Here is a 24,343-nt window from a genome sequence, read left to right as displayed (position 1 = left end):
ACTCCATGAAAAAGCCAGACTTTTTTCAAATGTAGATCAATTTTTCAGCAACAGTTTCTTAGCCTACTAACTTTACAAAGTCCTGTTAAAAGCTGGAATTTGTTAACTTGGAAACATACTCATTTCTGGGCTCCCTCAGAAAATCAAGAAGGTTACTTTTAAAAACTGCACACTGAAATTTGAATTCAAACTCTATCCATCCAGACTTCCATGTATCTCCTCAAATTTCTCTTCTAAATTGCCACTGTGCTGTATAGTGGACATAGTATCTGAAATCTAAAATATTTTCCCTCAGAAACCCAGGCAGCTGGAAATTCCTCCCGTGTTCAGGAACAATGCTTTCTGGTATAGAGCACTATATGGAAAAGAACATTGTTCTGTTCTTATCTATGCATTTTTCTGTAAAACACTGCTGAAAAGAGACTCCACTTGCTATTTGCATTAGATAATGAAGTAACAATAAAAACAGACTGGTCTTCCAAAGATTTAACTTGCTCTAGCTGAATTTGAATGAAACTAACAGCCCAATGTTTTAAATTAAATGGCTGGAAGCACTTTAACTTATAATGCATGTGGTGGGCTTGCATTTCAGTCTGGTTCCCTTCTTGTGGGCATAGTTTATGTCACTTTGATGTCTCCATCCATGATTTGTGGATGCAATCAGACGCAGTGCTTAAACATTAAACAACAAACTGCACCTGCTAATAATGGGATATTATGCTGTTTGTGAAACCACAGCTCCTGCAGGCTGCATAATTTGTACGGTAAGTTCATTAGCTGTAGATATTTACATATTGAATAATAGGATCAGAAAAGTGAGAGACTTACTAGAGTAAGCTACTGAATGCTTGATATTAGGTACAGTAGTAGATTGAACATTGAACTACATCTGTGGCTGGAGGCCAGGTGCCTCCCAAAGCCACTCTATCACTCCCCCTCTTCAGCTGGCCAGGGAAGAGAAAATATAACAAGAGGCTCGTGGGTCGAGATAAGGACAGCGAGATCACTCAGCAATTACTGTCACAGGCAATACTCCCCTTGGAGACTCGACTTGGGGAAATTTATTACCAATCAAATTGGAGCAGGGGAATGAGAAATAAAACCATTTCTTAAAAACACATTCCTCCACCCTTCCCTTCTTCCCAGGCTTAACTTTACTCCCCAATTTTCTACCTGCTCCCCCCTCAGAGGCACAGGGGGACAGGGAATGGGGGTTGTGGTCAGTTCATCACACGTTATCTCTGCTGCTCCTTCCTCCTCAGGGGCAGGACTCCTCACATTCTTCCCCTGCTCCAGCATGGGTTCCCTCCCATGGAGACAGTCCTCCACAAATTTCTCCAACGTCAGTCCTTCCCATGGGCTGCAGTTCTTCACCAACTGCTCCAGCATGGGTCCCTTCCACAGGGTGCAGACCTTCAGGAGCAGACTGCTCCAGCGTGGGTCCCCCATGGGGTCACAAGTCCTGCCAGCAAACCTGCTCCAGCATGGGCTCCTCTGTCCATGGGTCCACAGGTCCTGCCAGGAGCCTGCTCCAGCACAGGCTTCCCACGGGGTCACAGCCTCCTTCAGGCATCCACCTGCTCTGGCATCGGGTCCTCCACAGGCTGCAGATGGATATCTGCTCCACCATCATCCTCCATGGGCTGCAGGGGGACAGCCTGCCTCACCATGGTCTTCACCATGGGCTGCAGGGGAATCTCTGCTCTGGCGCCTGGAGCACCTCCTCCCCCTCCTTCTGCATTGACCTGGGTGTCTGCAGAGTTGTTCCTCAGGCACTCTCACTCCTCTCTTCTGGCTGCTCTTCCACAGCAGTTTTTTTCCCTTCTTAAATACTTTATCCCAGAAGTGCTACCACTGTCGCTGATGGGCTCAGCCTTGGCCTGTGGCAGGTCCATCTTGGAGCCGGCTGGCATTGACTCTGTCGGACATGGGGAAGCTTCTAGCAGCTTCTTGCAGAAGCCACCCCTGTAGCCCCCCTGCTACCAAAATCTTGCCACGCAAATCCAGTATAACATCTGATCTTCTCCAAAGACCAAGAAGGCCTAGTTTTGTCCAAATGACAGTTTGTCCTAAAGGGAAGCCTGTTAGCCATAGGTGATATCCTCCATGTGGCCTGACCTACCTGCCTAGACAGTATGGATGATCATCACATGCACAGTTGTCCTGGTGCTTCCTAGCACATATCTCACACAGTGCACAGATACTTTTCTCTCTGTAAAACAAAGCTCAGAGGACAGTAGATGCAATTTTGGTGGTGGAAGCTTTCCCTAATCACCTTTTTTCTAGTGGATAGGGGTTTTGGTATGTGCAGAGTAAGCTCAACATGACAGGGAAAGGATATGAGCACCAAATGAAAACCAGCCTCCAGGAAAAGATTCCCCAGCTGATCTGCAGCTTGCTCCTGGCCACCACACAAACTCTCCTGGCAAGCTGCAAATAGTGGGCCACAGGCTGAGCACTGTGTTATAAACTGTATGCCTGGTCGATTAAATTAACATCTATAGCAGCAATAAATTACAAACAAGTTACTATTCTTTCAATAACTGAATAAACTGAAGTCATAACTGAAAAAGAAACTTAGAGTTAACTCCAAAGGCACTGAGGTTTTATCGTGCACTGCTTCTCAGAGAACCAAATTACATAAGCTAAGTTTATAAAACACCTTTCGTCACTCAGATCTGCAAACGCCACTTGGGGTCTGGAAGTCAGCTTAATTCTCTTCTGCCCATGAATCACAAGGAGCAATAACGTTTATGTAACAGGAGTCTCATGAACAATTGCAGTGATGACGCACAAACCAGAAAAAAGCACATCAGTCTCACATAACTGTTTTGGCTCTGCAGTACTAACAACAACAACAACAACAAGTAGTAGATGTCATTTTTGCCAGAAAGATGCTAATATTTGACTATGCTCAGGAGCAATAGCTGTTGATTATAACATCTCTTTCACATCATCACTTTCTGAGCACAACTATATTTAAAGTTTCAGTCTTTGAAGTTCTTGCTTTTTTTTTATACTCATTCTTTATTTCTAACCTTTACTTCACTTTGACATGGTCGTAAGTCTATTTTGGTTTTACACTCAGGGATGAGCCAAGAGTCACGGAGATACTATATTGTGTGCTCTTTCTGTCATCTGTAATTTCTCTCAGCATTCATCATTTTAAACCAGGCTCCAAGTTGCTGCTAAATATAAGTCTCTTACTGGATACACATTTCTAGCCTCTAAAGTCCTGTCCCATTAGTGCAAAGCTACAGCCACATTAAGAGAAACTGCTTCATGGAACTCCTACCTCACTGTGAACCTATCTACATCTGCTTGCAAACTTGAAAAGTCATTAAATAATAATATCCTGTAATTATTTTGCATCAACTACTGAAAAAGATCTCTAAACATAACTTTCAGACTCAGATTAACATCACTTTCAGACTCAGATTATACCTGCTACTAGATATTTGTTCACACAACAAAAGCAAAGCTTATACTGTGCTTTTGTTCCCTGTCTTTTGGGGTTTTCTCCAGAGAACATCTATTGTATATTTCTACTGCCTATTGTATAAGCCAGTTGCATATCGGCTGCCAGATGTTGCCCCACAAATGTCATCTGCTGCTTGAGGCAGGGAGTGAATGCAATTAGAGATGCCCTGGTGACAGCTTGACACTTATGGTGGCAATGTTTAAATTTTTAATCGGGCATGCAACACAAAACCCACATAATTTGGATTGTTCCTGAAAACTGGATCAGTACACTACACTAACATCTTCTTCTATCTGGAAGATGCAAAGATCAATGTGTGGGCAGAAGCCCAAATGGATTAACCGCTCTTTGTAAAATATCTGAAACTAGTTCCTGAAATATATTCCACATCCAGTAGCTGTGAGAAGACCTGCTTTTTAAGGCAGTAAGGAATGCTATTGCTTTAAAGCAGCTCATTGCTTTTATACTGAAACATTAGTATACATAAATATGCAAAATACATAAAATAAAGGCCCTGAATACTATTTTCACTATTTATGTGAATAGCTCCCCTTTACTACATTTCTATCTATTTCTACTAGCATGTCGAATGTCTTTTCAAATAAACTGTATCAAATCAACTTACAAATTATAAAGAAAAAACTTTGGACACAATCATTAAGCAAAATATATCAATTACATTTAGTAGTAGAACTACTCTGTATGAATTAGTTTAGTGCAGTTATGAGAAGCAAAAAAACCCTAAACCCCATGCCAAGTTCAAACTAAATGTAGTCTAGTCCTAGGGCTACATGACCCGATCCCTCCCAACATCAGATTAATTTTGAGTACACCGTTATTTCCTTAAATCTAAGATGACCTTCTTCTCTTTTACCAATTACAAATCCAAGGGTCGTCTGTGTTTGTTCATACAGCACAGATTTCTTTGAACTATCTTACCTCTATCCTACATTTGCATTGCATTACAGTCCAGCTTAATTAGGTTTCAAGTGAACAAGTTATGTATGTTAGCTGCTCCATGCTGGCTGCCTCTGTGTATGCTCTATTAGTGCAGCATAATTTAAAGTACCTTACTGACAGATGTCTGTAATACTGTATCCATGTACCAGCACAGCATACTTACTGTTTACAGCAACTTAGTTCTACCTGGTCATTTAGGACAGGGATTAAAATACTTTAGTTGAAGCTGCAGGAATAATTTGGGATAAGGGAACTCAGATGGATTTTGGTCAAGAGGCTGAATTTATAAATCTTTATTCTTGTGAAAAATACCATGGGTCTAATGTAATCCTAAATCTTCATTCTCTCTTGAAAAGATAGGTTTTCCAGAAAAATGCTGAGGTCTGACTGTCCCAGAGGGATGAACACTATATTTGGAGTGACAGACACTATCTGTATTTTCTCTTTACATAAAAGCGATCAGAAGTTATTGTTTTCTGAGCGTCAGTGGGCTGATCTTAGTTTCAAGTTTTTCTTGTACTTGGATAAATATGAAACATACTTGCAGAATGTGGACAGTAGTCTCTTGTTAACCATTTGCTAGTCAACTCTAGAAGGTCTAAGTCTTGTGTAATATTTACAGAAGGCATCAGTTCCTACAAACCGGCAATGCTATTGGTACCTCATCTCTGATAACAGCTTGCTCCTTTTGGAGACTGCCCTCTACATTTTACCCGATATATAAGGCTGTTTCAAAGAGTATTAAAAAATGAAAACAGTAGCGTCACCAAGAATCTCAGAGCCAGGTTATCACAGTTATTTATCTCACTTGTGAGATCCTGTAAAAAAGGATAAATCAATACAGGAAATTTTATATCTGGCTGAAAAGAAAATACAGTATCGTTTCCTGGAGTGACCTATATTTTCAATTAACTTACCTAGAGCTTCTATGCATATGATCACATGTGTGGGACTGGGACAACACAGTCATCCTATCCAGACCCAATATACACTGAAAAGCAGGGAGAAGGGTCAGAAAATGATTTATGCTGTTCCACACAATTAGCATTCCCTCTCAGAGCTCTGTTTTCCATACCTTCACTAATTCAATGATCTGTTCCTTGGTCTGGGGTCCCCTTGTTGTGTACTACTGGATATACAGAGCACCAAACCCGACAGAGTGTGGTGGGGTATAGCTGAAGAACATGCATGCGAATTCATTGTGGAATATCTGCAAAATGTTATCTTTTTCTAGAGTCAGAAACATACTTGTTGAGACCTTTCCCACCTATATGATTTTGACATTGTGCCTGAAGTTATCACAACATTTATGAATTAATTTCAGACTCACTTTCTCATTTCATGCTGTTAAGTGAACACTTCGGCTCCTGCACTCGCCATTTCCTGGGTATTTTGCTGTGCTACACTTGTCAGCGAGCCACTGCAGTGCATTTTTCTCTCTCTGCAGTGTTACTGAGGAATATGGTTTTGAAACTGCAGTGTGAACAGCTCTATAAGTTTTCCTCTCTGCCACTGATTTCACATTAAGAAGACAGGACTAACACAATCAAATGTCGATATATGAGCAGCCAGTAGTCAAAGGAGAATGAACCAACAACCACACGAAATTCATGAAGGTAAAAAGTTCTGTGGCCGAAGCCACAGGCAATTATCTTGTTTTATCCGGGAGCAAACTTTTCCCAGTGGAAACAATATATTATATACGAACAACTGGAAAACAGGCCTGCTGTTAAAATCTCCCAGAACTGAAACTCAGAATGATGTGTAGTCTCACCAAAAGGAGAAGTAAAAATAATGAGAAATAATCTAGGCATTAACGGATCACACCGCTTAGTTTAAACCTAAGTGTTATGCAGCACAGTTGTTACTCTGTGGGGAGGGAGCGTACCAATAATGTACTTATTTCCTTCAGGATTATAATTCAATTTGGAAACTAACGTGATCATAAAATATACATGCTAGGGTTTAATTTTAGGTCAGAGTCATACGTTAAAAAAGATTGCTACCCTGATTTTAGAAACATTAGCCTGAGTCATGTAACACAACCTCATTTTGATCATTCTGAGTTTAGAAAATGTACAATTACTGATGCTGGCAAGAAGTCACACCAAGGCCAAATGAGATTAATAAGAAATAAAACTGCATGTCAGTAGCATAATAGAAACTGAAATGAATAATCAAATGGGCAGAATATTCATGCTGCCGAGGCAGCAAAGTCCAAATAAATGGACTTGAAAGGCACAAGAAAACTCTGTGGTAAGCACTTAAATAATCAATTTCAACAAGTTTTCTGTGCAGAATTTTGCAATAAGTTTCATAATATTTAAAATATAAAGTGATTTCACAGTTTTCACTGCTGACCTTTGTGCACCAATAAATCTGCAAAAATCATGAAGTAGGAAAAGATTGGTTTGAAACTATTGGGCAGATGCATCGATAGGGAGGATTCATTCCATGTTCATTTTCTACACTGCTCAAACATCAGAGACTTCTTCAGCGTCTCTCCTGGTGGAACCAGGGCACAATTCTAGGATGTGAAGCTGAAAAGCTGCAGCAACACTCTCATGTTCTTGGATGTTGGGTTACAACTCTTACAGACAGTGGTATGTTTACAGGAAACAGGTAATAAATTAACAATGGCTGCCATTGAAAACTTCTGTCAACTACTGCAGCACTAAAGATGCCAATTTCCAGGTTATTTGAAGGAATAGTTTATGGTAGCTGGTTGATGTAACCAGTGATACCCTCTTATACGCTTATACCCACCAGTACCCATGTTCATTCAAAAACATTTAAAGAAAGGAAGCCTTTTCGTTATTCTGGAGAGAAACAGCTTCCATTTTTTCCTTCCCAGTTTTCTCCAAAGAAGCGTGCCTTTCAAGTACACAGGCAGGATATCTACACATGTATCAGGAATTCAGTGAAAGAAAGGGAAATAATGTACAGCACCTACATAACTGACCAAATTGTAACCTGAAAATCCCTCTACTGTTTCCATCAGTGACAGCGTGACAATGCGTAGTAGCCTGAGTGTGAGTCGATCAAGCACAAGTAAAGCTAAATATTCAGCAATACCTATTCTGCACAGAAGTGCGACTTAATAATTTTTTAAGCACACTTATGAAAGTTTAAGAAAGAGCATAGGCTAGGCAAAAGAGAGATGGTCTCTTTAAGCCTTGCTCCTACTACCTATCACATCAATACATTTTTAGACACTTTACATTTATTTTTACACTCTTGTCTAGAAAAGATTTACTGTTTTAGGACATTGATATAAACGACTCATATGCATTGTCCAATTATGTCAATGTTTAGGATTAAGACCGAAGGAGAGACTTTAGACTGTTTTCAAACTACCAAAACACCACTTGAGTCCCTCTGCCTAAGCTGACAGGAAAAGGAAGGCAGGGGTCTAGTTAAGTCTCTGGAAAGAGTACCAAGAGCCTCAGCAGAGAGTGGAGCAAGTGGCTAAAAGGAAACATAGGTGCAGAAATGTGGATTGCGATCAGTAGAATTTAGGCCATCCAAACCCAGCACTCGTTTTCTCTATTGCACAGCACAGTGGATGAAATTCTGTGGCCTACTTGTGCACAAGGGTGAAAAAGATGACTGTAATGGCTTGGTTTGGCCTTCAATCCATGTGTCTGATTTTCCTTTAGGCTATGCTTTCCCACTGCTCTGGCAATAAATAGCCTATGTTTAGGCATGCTTAAAAGCATTTTTGCACTCCTACAACAGAGTGAAGGGGTTTCAGAGTAAACAAAACTCATACTTTTAGATTCTACACAGCTCTAAATGTTGGAAGTTTTTTTCAAGAAAGCTCTCTTACCTCTTTTTCCATTTGAAGACCTTCTGCTCTGATATTTCTCTCAAATACCTCCCTCTTTTCTGTCTGTGGATTAGATTTTCTATATACCAGGATGTAGTCAATTCGACATTTCCCATCTCTAAAATATAGTCCATTGGCTTTGTTCTTATCTGGTACTTCCTGTAAAGAGAAAGTCAAACATTTCAGTAATGTTAATTTCTCTTGGTAGCTGCTGCATTGCTGTTTGCATCAGCAGTTTTCAGTAATACTCAACAGGAAAGATAAGGAATCAGAACAAGCTGTTCAAGTTTTCAGATGCCTTACATACAGTGCCTCTGAGGTCATTTGAAATTAGTACAGACTTCCCCATTTCAAAACCAGGAGGTCATCTTAGGCAGATGTTTGGTCATACAGGCATGGGATAGGAGAGAATAGAGAACTCAAGCCAACCTTCCTCCCCCAACACCCTGCAGAAAATTAGGAATAACTTCTTACATATAAAATAAAGCGGAGAATAGCGGAAATCTACTCAAGTGCAGATTTAAAAATAAGAACTTAGTATGGTAGAGTGTCTTTGTACGTGGGAGAAGAATGAACAAAGGCATGAACATTTCCTGTGGTGAGAAACACTAAAGCCTGGCACAGAGATTCTCACTGCTTTGCAATGACTGTAGTACCTCTGCCTCACAGGACGCAGAAAAGATATGAAGGTCCTGCACCTACATCATCATACCTCATCAGACTAACAACAGAGTATTCTTGGCTTGAACAGCTGAGGAAACCCACTGGATTTGTTTGAAAATAATTCCTGGTGTTTGGTCTAGCAGTACATAAATACAATAAATAATGTTTCTTGGCTATTTCCAGCAAAGAACATGCCTGTTCAAATGTTTGCTCTGACAGAGAGAAACAACTTGATTTCACTCTTAATAAGAGATCAAGCGGGTCCCTCTCCTAAGATCTAAAAGACCAAAATATTGGTCTTTTTTCAGAAATTCAAGAGATGAAATTCGCTACAGATCCTCCTCACAATTTAACAGTACTGCCACGTAACACAAGTCCTGCCCAGGGGTTAAGCTTTTGCTTTCAAAAAAGTTGAGATTGTGTGGCAGTTTGTGGGCTGGAGTGTTTTGTACAAGAAATGTAGACTGTGAATGATATATGGGAATAAACAGCACTCCCTTGGGGCAGTGCAATGGGCAGGGGCCTTCAGGGACCTCAAGATGAGTCCAGCTCCAAGCTGAAGGGAGGGTTAGGCTAATTTGTTTTTCCAGAATTTGCTCAACCATTCATGCCAGAAATAGCCATGTCCTATAATCTATGATCAAATCTCGGGCGGGGGGGGGGGAAGACTATTTTGCTTTCACATCTGGGAAAAGTAGGGAATTTTCAAAATACTTTCTCCATAGGAGAACCGCTTCTTAATTTAAATCACAAAAAGTGAACATAGTAAGAGGACAAATGATTCTTACAGGAAGAAAAAAAAAAAGAATATTCCCATTCAAAGAGTTTAGTGTAAGTTATCTTCCTGATTCTCAGCAGGCATTTTGATTAAATGGAAAAACCAATGAAAGCATCCCAAATGTCCCATCCCCTTGGTACATTCAGTTTACTGAAAGCAGAAAGGGGAATTTTTCTAAGATTCTTTTATTGCAGTGCCTGACTCCTGACACAGCTTAATGCAGAATTGATATAGTGGAACAGTTCTTTGAGCTGAAAAAGAAGGCAAGAAAAAAGATTTAAGCCCTAAGGAAATAACAGTAACAAACCATTTATATCTATACTGCACATCATGCCGACAAATGATATTATCAGTGTATCAGAAGTATTTTTCACAGAGCATTAAATATGGAAACAGCTCAGGAAGCAGAGGGGTTTTTGGTTTTTTCCATAAAATATCTATGTTGAGAAGATGTGAAAAAACCCAAAAGAGTATTTAAGGTTATTTAAATAAAGGAAGGGTGCAGTAGGAGATTGAGAGGCAGTGGGTCACCTTGGTGGTCCTGCTCTGATTTCTAAGCCTCCTGCTGTGCCATCCTTCCTTTCCATAGGTCCTAGAGCCACTATGTGTATTCTAGCAAGTAAAATGGTGTAATAGGAAATGACCTGAGAACAAACCAATCTGCTGTCCACACTATGTAGGTTTGATGGCTTACTTTGGGCCCACTCTAGTCTGGGTCCAGGAGACTCACTGGAACACATCTCACAATTTATTTGCACGCAGAAAGAATCCAAGTTTGAAATCCAACACTGCTCTGGAATGCAAACAAAGCATGGGTAGCGGCAACTGAGAGATTCACTTCAAATGTACACTCCTGACCTGAACTAAAATGTTAGCACAGACCCATCCAGAGTGTACCACAAAGAATGTGTCTTTCTCTGTGTGCAGTAGTGACTCCACTGGAAAAATAGATTTCCCCTTTATGCTTCCTGTGTTTCATCTTTCTCTAAAGAAAATTGGTTTGCCCTATGCTGACTCATCAGTGCATGTAGAACCTTACATTAAAGAGCGTCTACGAGATTTAGCTGGGTTATTTGACTTGTAGGACTTCTTCCCCTATAAATAAGACTTCCTGAGACAACTACATTCTCTTGGATTTGTAAAACACTCCCAACTACAGTATTGTCATTTTCGTTCAGAAAGGCAGCTTGGACTCTTATCTGCACTTGGAGGTTCCTTCTCATTTTAGGAGCACAGTGTGTGAAATCCAGACTGATAAACCCTACTAAACTGGTACGGGCTCTGAGAAGGAACCCTTTGTTGCCCTCTGTTAGAGCCTTTAAGGCAGCTTTATAGACTGAGCCTGACTTACAAGAACTCTGAGGATCTAACATGATATGGAGACAGAAAGGCTGGCCCAGCTGTGTCAGGAAATAGCAGCTGCATTGTCCACAGTATTCCCGGCTTACACTATTCTAGACAGAGACTTTTCTCTTGCCTTGAGCTTCGCTGACTCTTCTCCAGATATTGCATCTCCTTTCCCTGTGTTATGACTTCAAAATTAAGTTTTCCTAAATTGATTAAAAAGAAAAAAAAGATCTAGAGCCAGGTCTGACTGCAGTTTTTGGTGGAAAAGTGGTTTAGTCATGTACGTCAAACCTCCATTCCTTCATCTGAAAAAGGATGCCAGAAGAAAGTGGAAGAACAGGGAAGACTTCACTCTAGCAAGAAGTTTAGCATTTCTGGATATCTTCGCATCTTTATTTGTAATATGCATATCTAAAGTTGTATAACCAGCAACTCTTTTCCAGGGATGCACTGGTTTTCATATTCTCAGACTCACAATTGGGAGCCATCAACATTCATAGACATATGACTCACACACATATATGCTAGGAGACCTTTAGACTGAAGGGCTTACCCCAAATGGTTCACTATGTAAAATCAGAGGATTTGTAACCTTAACAGCTATAGAGACCTTAAATGGAACACTTAAAAGTACGGTTGGGGAAATCAAGGAAATTTGAAACTTTATCTGCAGGTCTTAAAAAAATAAATCAGAAGGGACTCCAATGTTCACTAATTTAATGATAGGTTAGATTCTTTCTTGATTCCTACTTATTTTGGTAGCTGCTTATTATCAGTATGGATTCTCAATGAAAATAGGATCTTTGAATTGTATAGATATCATCTTTTCCTGTTGTTTGTGGCTACTTGAAATGAAAATCCCCTTCATGTGACTTCACAGCTGGTAGAGGGGGTTAATACCTGCACCACTAACAGTGATAACTTATGCAGAAAAAGGGGAACCCAGAACCACCCAGTTTGTAAGGCACAGTTCTAATCAAAGAATGAATGTATTTTCTCTGTGTGTTCTTTTTTTCTTAATATCCTTTTGCCCATTTAGATTATAATTTTGCAGAAGCAGCAGCTTTATTTTTCCATGTATTTTCACTGGTTGATACATTCTTCTTGACACCACAATATATTTAATTACATGGAGCTTTTCTAATAATGAAATTATCTAGGCTGCAAAATCAAGTGCTCAAAAGTTAGGAAGTAAGAGATTTGTAGTTTTCTCTGAAAGTTTAGATGTCTTTCCATATCCATCCTGATCACTGAAGAAGACAGGGATTTGGTGGAAAAAAATTATGTAGTTAGCTTGTATACTGGTAAATACACACAAGAAAACTGAGCTGAATTTGTGCAACCTATTGTAAGTGCCATAAAGAAAATTAGAATTTTGCAATGTGAATGCCTTTTTTCTGCCATAATCTTCAGTGCAAGTTCCAATTTATAAAAGAGACTGTTAAAACAAACTCTATTCTGCGTAATATTAACAACACTGCCACCAAATATCAACAGAGTTTGATGCTTAAAGTGAAGACTATAGGAGTGACTCTTACAATTTTAATTTCAAAACTACCTACGTTAGCTGGAATGTCAGGAATGGGTCATACAAACTCATTTAAGGAGAAGTCAAATTTTGTCCCAGCTCTATCATTCTCCCTCATTTGGATAAAGAAGACTAAGTTATTACTCCATAGAAAGAAAGGCAGAATTGATGCATACCTACAGTACAGCTCCTAAGCCATTTTTCCTTTAATTTTTACCTTCTTTCTGCTGCTTCTCCAGTTCTCACAAAATGAAACCTCAGTGGATATAATACAATATTTTAGTGATAATATGTCCTTGGATTTAAATTGTAAAGTGTATAGCTAATTGCTATATTGGCATATGTAAAAAGTATTTTGATCAATGCACACAAAGGAAAATGTAATTTTTAATTTGCTCAGACTGTAGCCATGTTTGAATGAAACATAAAACAAAGAAAAAACCCAACATATCTAGTCAAAGGACAAGCTGAATCCCAATCTGGCCCTGCATCTGTTAAGGAACTGTTGATAAAGCTCTATCCGTAAAGTTTTCATTCGATCTTCTGGTCGAGCACGAACAACTAACAGTTGAAGCAAACAATATTTTAACTTGTCAGCTACATAAAAGTGATAAGAAACCTTTGCTATGTTCTTGTAATTTTTTTTGATTGTAAATTAATTTTAATTAATTCAGACAGAAACCATATTAAATTACTTGGCTGCAATGTTAGCTTTAAAACTAAACCAAACAAACATCAACACATTCAGAGAGATTTCACACTGAGGCCAGATGGCATTAAGTGGATCAACAGGCTCTCTGAGCTACTAAACTAAACTGAAAGACTGAAAGAAAGCTTGAAGCTTCAGAGTTCACCTCGCCACTGTATAGTTGAGCTCCCATATTTATCCGTACAAACCATACAACACCATCACAGTTTATCTTTTCCTTCTGAAATTATGCAGGGGCCAAGTGCCTTGAAACTTCTCTTGTAGACAACAGCATCCCTCAGATCCCATTAAAACTTTCAATTTTCTAGGTTCCTCTTATATATATACATGACCTACATTGCTATTTTCCTCAGTTATGCTTATGCAAAAAAAGATAATCTGTTCATCTAGGAAAATATTCTTCAGACATTTTCCCTTTCCCTTTAAAAAACAACAAAGAATACATCGAACAGGAAAAAAAGTTCTGCTGTAACAGCAGCATATGTTGCTCTATCTCATCCTCTGTCCTTCTGACCGTTTTCTGTTTTCTTTTCCTCTTTAACATGCAAAGATCATGTGCCTTTCACCCACGTCCTTTTGTTAGAGACCATACAGTACATGATCCCAAAATGCAACACAGGAATATCATGTCAGGTTAAGCGATTACAATGCAAGCAGGCTAAGAGGGCCCTTTGTAAGTTGTATGGGAAGCTGGGGAAGAGCGATGAGTAAAGGGAAAGATGAAATTGTGAGCAAGGTCAAACACCTCTCTGAGTGCCCTTAATTTTGTTGCTTTAATTATCTGTCTAAACATTCCAGGAGTACAGCTCTCTATGGGCTGAATTTCTAGCACAAGGAAAATCTCTTACTCTCTCCTCAGCAGTGTTTCACAAAAGAACTTGCACCACAAAACCCTCTAGCTCTTGAAAAAGACATAATCTGTAATTATACCTTCTAAATTTTATGGGAACTAGTAAACAAAACAGGGTCAGGGCAGGGGCTTCAGCAATATCCTATAGTTTTCCATGCTTTTTAATTGTTAGTATGGTCCCTGCCAGTTCTGCTCTGTACCGGTCAGCCCTCTGCCAAAAAATCCTCAGGCACAGCTTGCAGGTAACATCAGATCACTCCAGTAGGTAGTCCGGATGCAGCTGTATTCCTGAGGTGGGCAAAAGGAGACAAGTCCCTGGTCTCCTCACTCCTCACTCTCCGAGGAGATAGCCCTAACATCCATGGGTTGTAGGGTAGTTAAAGGGTGTCACATTCCTTTCTGCACAAAAGACACAAAAAGGAATTTAGGCCCAAATTTTCATACTTGGGTCCATGATGCTTTGCCTGCCTCAGGACACAATTTAAAAGGGGCTATGTGCTGAATGATTCCTCCCTGGTATGTTCTCTGAATTACCATTATGCACCATCAGGTCACTTGTTCTTCACTGCAAGGGAATGCGTCACATACCAGATACCCAATGCTTGTCACGAGAGATTTATGACAAATTGTCCTCCTCCCTCCTTCCCCCCAAAGGATCAATATAGGGAAAACTTTTCCATTATTTTCAGAAGCAGTGAAGCATTAGACTTGGCTAGTTCAGAAAACAAGCAGAAAACAAAGGCCTGTATAGACTTTTCAATGGGGTTGCATGAAATCAATAAAACCTTCTTTTAACTTGAGATATTTTATATTTCAGCATTATAATCTCAGAATGGAAAAACAGTCCCCATGACAAAGGTCAGATACAAGAAAAAGATTTTAAATCAAATTACATTTATTCCCTCTTTATAATAGGCATGAATAATTATTACATTAATAATTTTGTGTGTTCTTACCTCTCCCACAACTTCCAACCTGCTGGCATCATCAGAAGTACTGGTCAAATTACCATGGTGAAGCAGGGAGTCGTCATCTTTGGAAGGGCTGTTCACGCCTTCTAACTCATCAAAAAAAATGTTGACATCCTTAGCTACTAAAAACAAAAATAAAAATATGCATTCAAATCACCGTTGATCCAAATGAAGACACCGAGTGTAACACATTATCAACAATCCCACTTTTTAGTTCTGGCTTAAGTATCTACTATGTAAAATTTAAAGTCTGATGTGCATTGGAGGAGTGCTTTCTTCAACAGCGAGCCACATAAAGATTTAGGATACCACACTACCTCTCTGATGACAAATGAGTAATATTCTGTCACAATAAAACATATATTAGCTATCTCCTTGCCTTCTCTTGGGGTAACTGGCTTAAACAATTGCCTTCTGCATTACTAAGGTCTCCGAAAATTTCTTATTATAAAGAAGCAGATTTTTAATCTACTACATAAAGTATCAACTTAGAAATTGTACAGAGCTGTGGGGCAGCCAGAGGCAGAAGACCTCAAATAAGTACTGTTACTCAAAAGGCACTGAATAAACGAGCCTGGGCAGAAGTTTGCCTTTGCACAATTTGGCATGTTTCGATGCATGTAAAGCTGGCACATTCAGATCTACCTACTGCGCAGCAGTCGTGCATGAAGCAATAGCCTAACTCTATTCAAGGCTGGCACCGTACTCAGGATTAGAGCAGCGTTAGCTTTAGGGTGACGTTCCCTGCTCTGCTGAGCAAGGAGGCGATGAGAAGCCGTGGACAGAGCTGCTGTGCGTGTCGCAGTCCCACATGAGAGCCGTCGATCTGCTGACTGAGCGGCTGTCGGATGGGAGACGCAAGGCGGGCAGGCTGCGGCCGGCGAGCTCCACCTTTGCACCCCATACGCTGCGGGTCTGGTGCCAAAGTCTGATGGAGAGGTGTGCGGCGGAGGGAAGAAAAATGCCTTTTCTGAGGATCAAGCTTCAATTATGGACAGACTTCATCTCTCCAACCTCATGTTTCGTAGGCAAAATCCAGAATTACAACAGTATAGTCGTAACTGTTAGAAGGGACCCCCAAAGGTCAGCTACTGAGTCTCTTCCTCTGACTAGAGCAGGATCAAACATCTATTGTTCTTGACAGAAATTTGTCTAACCCATTATCCCTCACACTTTTTTTCAAACTTGACTGACTTTTGGAATCATTTTTCTGTTGTGCAATAACCTCCTGATCTTTTTGCTTCTCTGCATCTCCCCTAACGTAGTGACAGGCAGTTGTAATTCCTGTTGACAAGAATTTATCTTAACAGGGAACAGCCAAAAATCTCTAATTGCTGGCGGCAACTTAGTTACATTTCTAACTCCTGGCTGCAGGTGTAAAAATCCATTCCCCTACTGTGGAGAGACCTGGCAGCTGAATAGCTGCCAGAAATTAAAGGCCATTAACTGTTCCCAGCCATCATGAGCATTTTGTGACCTCCTTTTTACCTTTCCCTTCTTCAGGGGCTATAGCCCGGTTTAAGAAACCTTTTTTAAAAAAATCTCCGATGCTACTGACTCCGCAGTCTCTGCAGGTGGCCTATTTTTTACTATCATAAGCAGGAGAAAGTTTTCTTCATAATATACATCCTGAATATGCACATATGTTGCAATTTAAATATATTACTCTTTTCCTATCAACCAATCATGGACATGGGGAAGAGATTACTCCCTTTTTGTACATGTCTTTTACAGTATCTGAAGTCTGTTATTACAGCTGCAGGTAGGTAAAAAAGAAAATCCTATCAAAATATTCAAGAAGTCGTCTTCATTTTAATGCATAATGAAATACATTGCATCTTCAATCACAATACTTTTGCTTATAAAACCACTAAAAATTTCAGAAACAACAGAAAAGTCTTCACATTCAAATGAATCTTCTCTAGATACTCAGCTAATGTATTAACCTAAGCAGTGTAATTTTTAATGGAATTCCAGTTTTTAATACTTTTAACAGCATTTTTTTCCATGTAGCAACAGAATGATAAGAATCTGTGCCAGATTTACAGTTTTTAAGATAGCATGCTACTCCTCAAGTTTAGCGATTTTGGGGTTGCATACTGACTAATCTATCTATCATTCTTTGTATCCCAACATTAGCATCGCACAATACTTAATCCTTACTTAACACTTCATATCATAATTCATCAGTTTTAGATAGGGTCCTCTGTTCTGCAGGATCTCAATCAGCTTTTACAGAGGTACTGGGAGTAATAGCTTCACCTACTCCACTCTCCTTTATAGCATGCATATCATCATAGACTGTGAACACATCAGAGGTATAAAACCTCTTTTTGCAGATACTAAGTTTCGCTTGCTGGTTTTACTATCAGTCCATTTATTTTACTTATCCTTCTTTTGCAGGAAGTGCCAGGATATCATTAGAGACAAATATCTAGGACTGAATTTTCAACTTTAAAACTGGCCTTGGCTTCACACCATCCTGTTCCCAGTTAGGGGTGAGCTTACTAAGGGGGGTGGAGAAGGGCATCCTGGTGTTGTTTTGGTTTATGTGATGGGGAGAGCCCGCAGCTCCTCAGTGTCACCGTGCCTGCATCCAACTTGTCCTAGGACAAACTACAGAGGTTTTAGGAGACTTAGAAGGCAAAAAAACAGGCTCCAATTTGTACCACATGCAGCAGCAGTGTTAAAGAATTATTTGCGACCTTGATCTATTTCAATATACAGAAATCATACTAGAAATGCCTATAAAAGACAGGGGAACCGCCGCAAGACAGCACAGTCTAACCACTTGCCCTTCACTGTCCTTACTGTTTCAAAGGGCAAGACTGGAAACATTCCACTCCATCAGATAATAATCTGGTGGTAGACCATGACCAGCTTTTGCATACATGCTCATATGAGAAGAATTCACCTGAATACTCAACAGAAAGAACTACTGAAACAGGACATATTTTGAATTACTTGAAACTTCACTGAACTGAAACACAGCAGAGTGCCTCCATGAGAGCGACAAATGAACCTGTATATGATCAACAGCTCAATATAGTCTGAAAACAACTGTGGCAAATACAAAAATAATTAAATAGTGAAGCCTTCTGAAGATTATGCAAGATATCTATCTATTGCAGACAGCAGCAATGAAAGATGTAAAAATGAAAGTTTTATCTGTATGCTATGCTCGAGGGAATTTGAACAAGCTTTTTCGTGCCACTAAGACTGCCTTGGTATAAAAGATGAGGCCTTTGAGATACTAGAATTGCTGCTTCCTGAAGTGCCAGTGATGATTTGCATTGCAAAATAGACGGTGTTTAAGTGGGTGGTTTGAGATACACAACTTGGTGTGTAAGAGAGTGAATGTTTTGGGGAGGTTCAAGCAGAGAATTACTGGATTATTCTGAGGACTTGTGAGGAGCAGAAAAATCTTATTTCAAGGTCACTTTAAAATCCAGCCCATCTTAGCAGTGACTAGAAGCTGTGGAATCAGTGGATCTCAGCTCGTTGTTGAAATTAGCTACCAGAACCTGTCCAGATTGCCTGTAGCAGAGAATTGCTTATATTAGAAGTAAGCCGATAATTGGCATGCTGGTGGGTAGCTTCAGCAAATAGCATAAGTAGTGAAGAGACGTGCTGAACTACCTTGTCAGTGCTAACGGTGTCTGTTACCTTCTTCCAGTTGCAGTAAAGGTGTGCTGCTGGTGAGAAAGTGGAGCTCTTTACCCCACAGTTGCGTTGCTGTGTATGTTTCTGAAAATACGCTTAGTATTTCAGTCACTGACACTCAACATGGGGCTCTAACATTTGCTGAGCGCATTTTTCTACCCCGAGCCTCATTGGATACTTTAAAAAAAAAAATTAAAAAAATCTGTTCCACAAAACTATATGAATACTTTAAAAAGCAAATCCTGTTTGCTTTACTTTTATAATGGTGATGGTACCTCCAAGCCAATTCTCCTGCCTGTGTAGCTAGTTCAGCCACTCTGCTCCAATGGACGTGAACACCTGTGCTGCCAAATGTCTCTACAGACATAATCAGGGCCCCATCTTTTCTGTCACCTTCAGATCATGACACGCATATATCCACAAATGACCTTAAAAGAATGATATATAATAATTTTATCATATATATATGCTATTTGGGAGAAAGACTGGTTCTAGTGTATAGTCGTGTCTTTTTAAGAAGTGAAATTTAACAGCAATATGAAGCAGCATGTACATTGCTACAGGAGATACTAAGAATTCCCCCTCTGCTTTTAGATCAACTTAAATATGCAAGCTCTTTTCTCCCCCTCATGTTTCATTTTGTGGCAAGAAATCAAAAGGACTTGATAATTCAGAATCCCTTGAGGTGCTGGAAAAATGTGGATATACAAATATTTTTTACCCCAAATACAGTAGAACCACATATTCTGAAAACCGAATGCTGGGAAGTTCTGAGCAAGAGTCCGTGCATAATCTCAGTGGGTCCACAAGTCACTTTGGACCAACAGGCTGACTTAGGTAGGGCTCAAAGATAAGATAACTCCTTTAATCTTCTGAAGATGGATGCTCAAAAACTGAGGTACCTAAAAATAAGAATTTTCATTAAAAAATGGGACCTGACTGTGTTTGTGTATGGCAAGATGGAAGCATCCTTAGACATCATGTTTCTTTAACTAATTGTCATTTTATTACCAATTACCACACCAAGCCATTGAGTATACTCTAGCTTTGCATAACGCAAGCTGAAGATCAGTATTCCAGAAACTGCTCTTTGGAAGCTTTTAGGCCTGTCAGTAACACTGAAGAGTGAATTTCCTTAAAATTTCGTACTGGCAATGTTTGTAATAAGTATAGAGCATTTCCACATGTTAATGGTGGTGGAAAAAAATGATTTCGTTTAAAAGCACCAATATTGGAGAACACCCCTTATAAAAATCCTGAGTAGAAAATATCTGTTTTGCAGTAACTTGCAAAACAGAAAAATTCAAGTATGAAAAACCAAGAACCTTTCTGCATCTTGTTGTACTACATGTTAGGTTTTTACAGCATCTATTTGGATTTTTGCATACAAACATTTTTCTGCACTCGGGAAGGCTGGCAAATACAATTTACAAATCTTTGCTTCAAGGCCATCCTACAGATACCATGCAGCCCAGAACTTTCTATCACATTAAATGCTAAATTCAGTAACTACACAGTGGATCAGCAACCCTGTCTCAGGAAACTCACTGATTTCTGGCTTCCATATTATGAGAATTAAAATGAGAGAATCAAATTACTTTTTATTAAATCTAGTGAGAGTCAATGTAAACTGAATTTTGAAAGATATTCTAAAAAGTCAGAGATTTCTTAGAATTTTGACTTTACTGCAATGGCAATTAAAATGTTTCACACATTGAAGCAAATTATAGGAATTCATGAAAAAAGCTTGAAATCTGAGCTCTTTTTTTTAAAAAAAAAATAAAACTGTTTATTACTTTTCCACAAGAACTCCATCTTCTCAGTGTAAAAACTAGGAAACAGCCATGAAAGCCTTTGCTAGCTTTTCCCATGGCCCTGAGGGCACTCCCAGCACCGACTGTCCCTGCCTGGACCCCTGGGACTCCCCCCACCCTGCCCAGGTCCCAGGACCCCATCTCAGCCCCCCGGGGCCATCAGTCCCTGCCCTAGCGATGCCACAGCAGGGCCGGTCTCCAGCTGCCCACGGCCCTGCCCGGCCACAGCCCCCCTGCACCAGGGAGGTGCCCGATGCCCGGGGCTGGGGCTGCTCCTGGTGCCCCCTAGCTGCCCTGCTCCTGGCTGGGGCTGTGGGATGGGTGCAGGCTGTGAGTAGGCAACAATAGGGAATTCTGGTTTGTATCTGACAGATTCACCCAGATCCTTGACACCTCTGCTGTCTAGTTTACAAGTTTGGTTTAGGTCAGATGCATCACCCTGTTTTGCAATGCCAGTGCAATCCCCTATTTTACACTGTGTGTCTATAGCCATTTTCAGAGTAGTAATGATTGCTTCTGGACTGTCTCTGATAGCCTACGGATAATTTCTGAATATTACGTGGTCAAGAAGAAAGTGTTTTACGAAAGACTTACCATGAATCTTTAGAAAAATGTGTTTAAGACCCTACCATGAACTATGGAACTTAAATGCAGAATTTAGCTCTTCTGCAGTAGAAATTACTTTTTAAGTCTTTTATAATAGTAGTATATTCACAGAAAAGTAAATAATGAGATGGTAAATCTTTATCTTCAGTTGCAATCTAAGAGGCTCAGTAAGGTAAAAGAAAAAAAATTACAGTAGCTTTAGAGCAAAATGTTTGTTTTAAGTAACTAAATTTAAAAAAGAAAAAATCTGTGCTATTGAATGATCACTCTTGGCAGTCTACCAAACAGAAAGATAGCTAAAGTTTCACAAGGCACCTCCTGAATAGGGAAATGCTCAGGAACCTCATGTTAGCAAGAAAAAATATGTGGCACTTCAAAGCATCATGAGCCTTTTTTAATTTTCATTTACATTTTAAATTTTCATTTAATTTTCATTAACAACAACCGGGAATAAAAGTAACAATGACTATTCAGAGCAACCACCCTAGAAAGAATATTGAGGCATGTTTATCCTAATTATTTGATATTCACAACAGACTGCAGGTGACAAGACACTCCCCTGGACACATAACAAGCCTTTGCAAACTGGGTTGTACAGTCATAGCAATTCTTTTGTCTTTCCAGAGGAAAATGTAGCTGAAGGAGGTAGAGATTAACTTTCCAACAGCAACTGTGTCTGGTCTGGATAGAGAAAAAAACACTGTCTCTAAGGCTGTAAAAGCTGCATCCTTCTCAAATGGCTCTGAAATACTCTAGAAATCAAAATGTTAAGTCTTAAAAGACTCTTTGTTTAACTCGATTAAGTTTTGAAATGAAATTCGAATTGCTAAAACCATTTGGGAGCCTACTTCTATTCGGTGTATATCCATTAATCACTTGCAAATATTTGTTTTACTTAGGGTAGGATTCACTTACATTTACACATCCACAGTGCAGACGTTTGTGTCTAAATCGTGGTAGTGATTCAAGTTAGCTTATCTCCCTAAATTCCATCTGCAGGCAACAGAGGCAAATGCCACTCCCACGTTGCAGGTCGTCTAACCTATGTTAGACACCTACTTTAAAATGAGACAAACTGGGCTGTAGACATGTGAGTTACATTCTGCTGATAGCAAAGGGAGCTTAGACAATGAATTCAGATCTTGATACCTTTGTTGCAAACCCCCATGTTCAAGTCAGATGAATGCCGCCTTTACGGCCATGGAAAAATGGTGTACTTTTAAAAGAAACTGGGGGTTTTATCTAGAAGTTTAACAGTTGAGATTATAAGCAAACCTGTGCCCTGTTGAATGAAAATTTGAGGTTATTCAGCACAGGGATATAATCACAGAATATGATATTGAAATATGACACAGTACCAAGGGAAGTTGAGATATGGCCATTTTAAAAAGACTGTTAATAAATCTGTTTTAAACAGATTAATAAATCTGTTAATAAATCTGTTTTAAACAAATCATCCTCAGCCATGTGCTTGAAGTGGAGAAGATAACTGTTTCTTGTATTCCAATATGGTCTCTTCCCAACTTGAATTTGCTTATCCTTGTTTGTCTCATCTGTTCAGCCCCTGAAAGATGACAGTGCCTTTTCAGTCTCTTCAGTCCACATCCCGACTGCCCCCAGGCCTATATCTGGGCTGTGCAGGTGCGGAGAAGAGGGGAGAAAGCAAAATCTCATATTAAGATTTCCCGACAGGAAAAGCCTGTTACAAAGTTACAAAACACAGGGTTCATCCTAAACCTACAGCTTAAATAATGAGGTGATTCAAATCCAAATTATTACCCCATCATCATACTAATCTGAGATTTTTCCTTCCACCCCCAAACTAGTACCACCACCAAACGACCTGATCCTACCACTGTATGGTTCCTTGTTCATATGGCAAAAATCAGGAGGAGTGCAGGGTTTTACGCGTTCTTATGCATCTTTTATCATTCAAGAATATAAGTTGCTGTTTCTCACTTTAGAAAATTGCTACACAAAACATCCAGTTTAAAATAAAACTGGAAAAAAGTGAAACCAGGAAGCCATGCCATGCATTTTGATTCTTAGCCTGCATAAGAGTTTTCAATCTATTATGGAAAATTCCCACTGCATTTCCAGATTCTTTTGGATTCTGGAGTGGCATCAGTTTTGGTTAGGGGTGTGTGTCTTCCGCTGTTGTTAACAAGAGCAGTATTTCTTCTAGCATAAGTCTTGAGATCGTTCTGCAGTTACATTTAAGAAGGGTGGACCAATCAATTCTTATTCCACAGCACATTACATGTGAAAAGAGATGGTTTCATGCAGTATCTAAGATATGCAGACCTTCAGTTGTTGTGACAAGCTCATCAATTCTGCTCTCAAAAATTACCAGCTGCAAAAATGTGAATATACCCCAACACTTTGGAACAGCTGGAACTTCAAATCCAGTCTTAGATCCCAGATTTCAGCATTTGCATGACATTATTAGTTCACACAGCCATTCAAGAGTGTAAAGAATGGATTGAAGTAACAGGAATCTTAACATTTCTGATTACTTCTACATAGAAAATATATACTGCTGAAATCCCCAGGCACATAATAACTCAAATCTTGCTGTGACTTCTCTGATAGTAAAAGATTTCTCACTGGCCTTCCATAACCCATTGAACTTTCTCAGAGATTTTAGTAATACATACTACTCACTTATCATTCAGTTCATCACTTTGTATGTTTCTTCAGTTATAATTTCAATGCATCTCAATTGATTCTTCTACCATAAACCAAATTTTGCATCCAAGGAATAACTTACTTTCTTGTATTGCATTAAGAATTTCTGAAAAGTCCACATCTGTCTTCTGTATGTCTGGTTTTATCCATATTTGCGTTTCCAGCCGGTTAACCTGCAAATCCTCTCTTCCTTCTGAAGAAATTGAAGAGATTGATGGAGTTTGTGACAGTGCGGTAGAAAATCCAGCCAAGAGGCTTTCAGGTGAGGGAACACACACGTTGAATAAAACTATTTATTTTTTTTCCCCCTAGCAGAACCAATTTTTCTCCAAAACGAAGCAGCTTTAGGTAGAACATGGACTGATTTAAAGCTAAATAGAATGAAACAACAACATTCTCTGCTATCAGCAATGACGCAGAGTCACCACTGGCGAGTCCTTCGTTCAGGTGAACACG

At 39.5% G+C, this 24,343-nt stretch overlaps 1 protein-coding gene across 5 annotated transcripts in view; it reads right to left on the bottom strand.

The window, feature by feature from the left end:
• The window catches only part of ANO4 (anoctamin 4), a 197,538-nt gene that overhangs the window by 95,086 nt on the left and 78,109 nt on the right, over positions 1–24,343 (bottom strand). For 3 of the 5 annotated variants that reach the window (XM_054847846.1, XM_054847809.1, XM_054847818.1), the window contains exons 3-5: positions 23,970–24,080; positions 15,102–15,238; positions 8,271–8,429 (exon numbers count right to left, since the gene is read on the bottom strand). In XM_054847846.1, coding sequence (XP_054703821.1) covers positions 8,271–8,429; positions 15,102–15,238; positions 23,970–24,080 — 407 coding nt within the window. The remainder of the gene's footprint in view (positions 1–8,270; positions 8,430–15,101; positions 15,239–23,969; positions 24,081–24,343) is intronic. The other 2 variants (XM_054847826.1, XM_054847835.1) reach the window with 2 other exon arrangements.

Source organism: Grus americana, chromosome 1, assembly GCF_028858705.1.
Source record: "Grus americana isolate bGruAme1 chromosome 1, bGruAme1.mat, whole genome shotgun sequence".
NCBI lineage: Eukaryota > Metazoa > Chordata > Aves > Gruiformes > Gruidae > Grus > Grus americana.
This window is presented reverse-complemented; position numbering and strand designations above follow the sequence as displayed.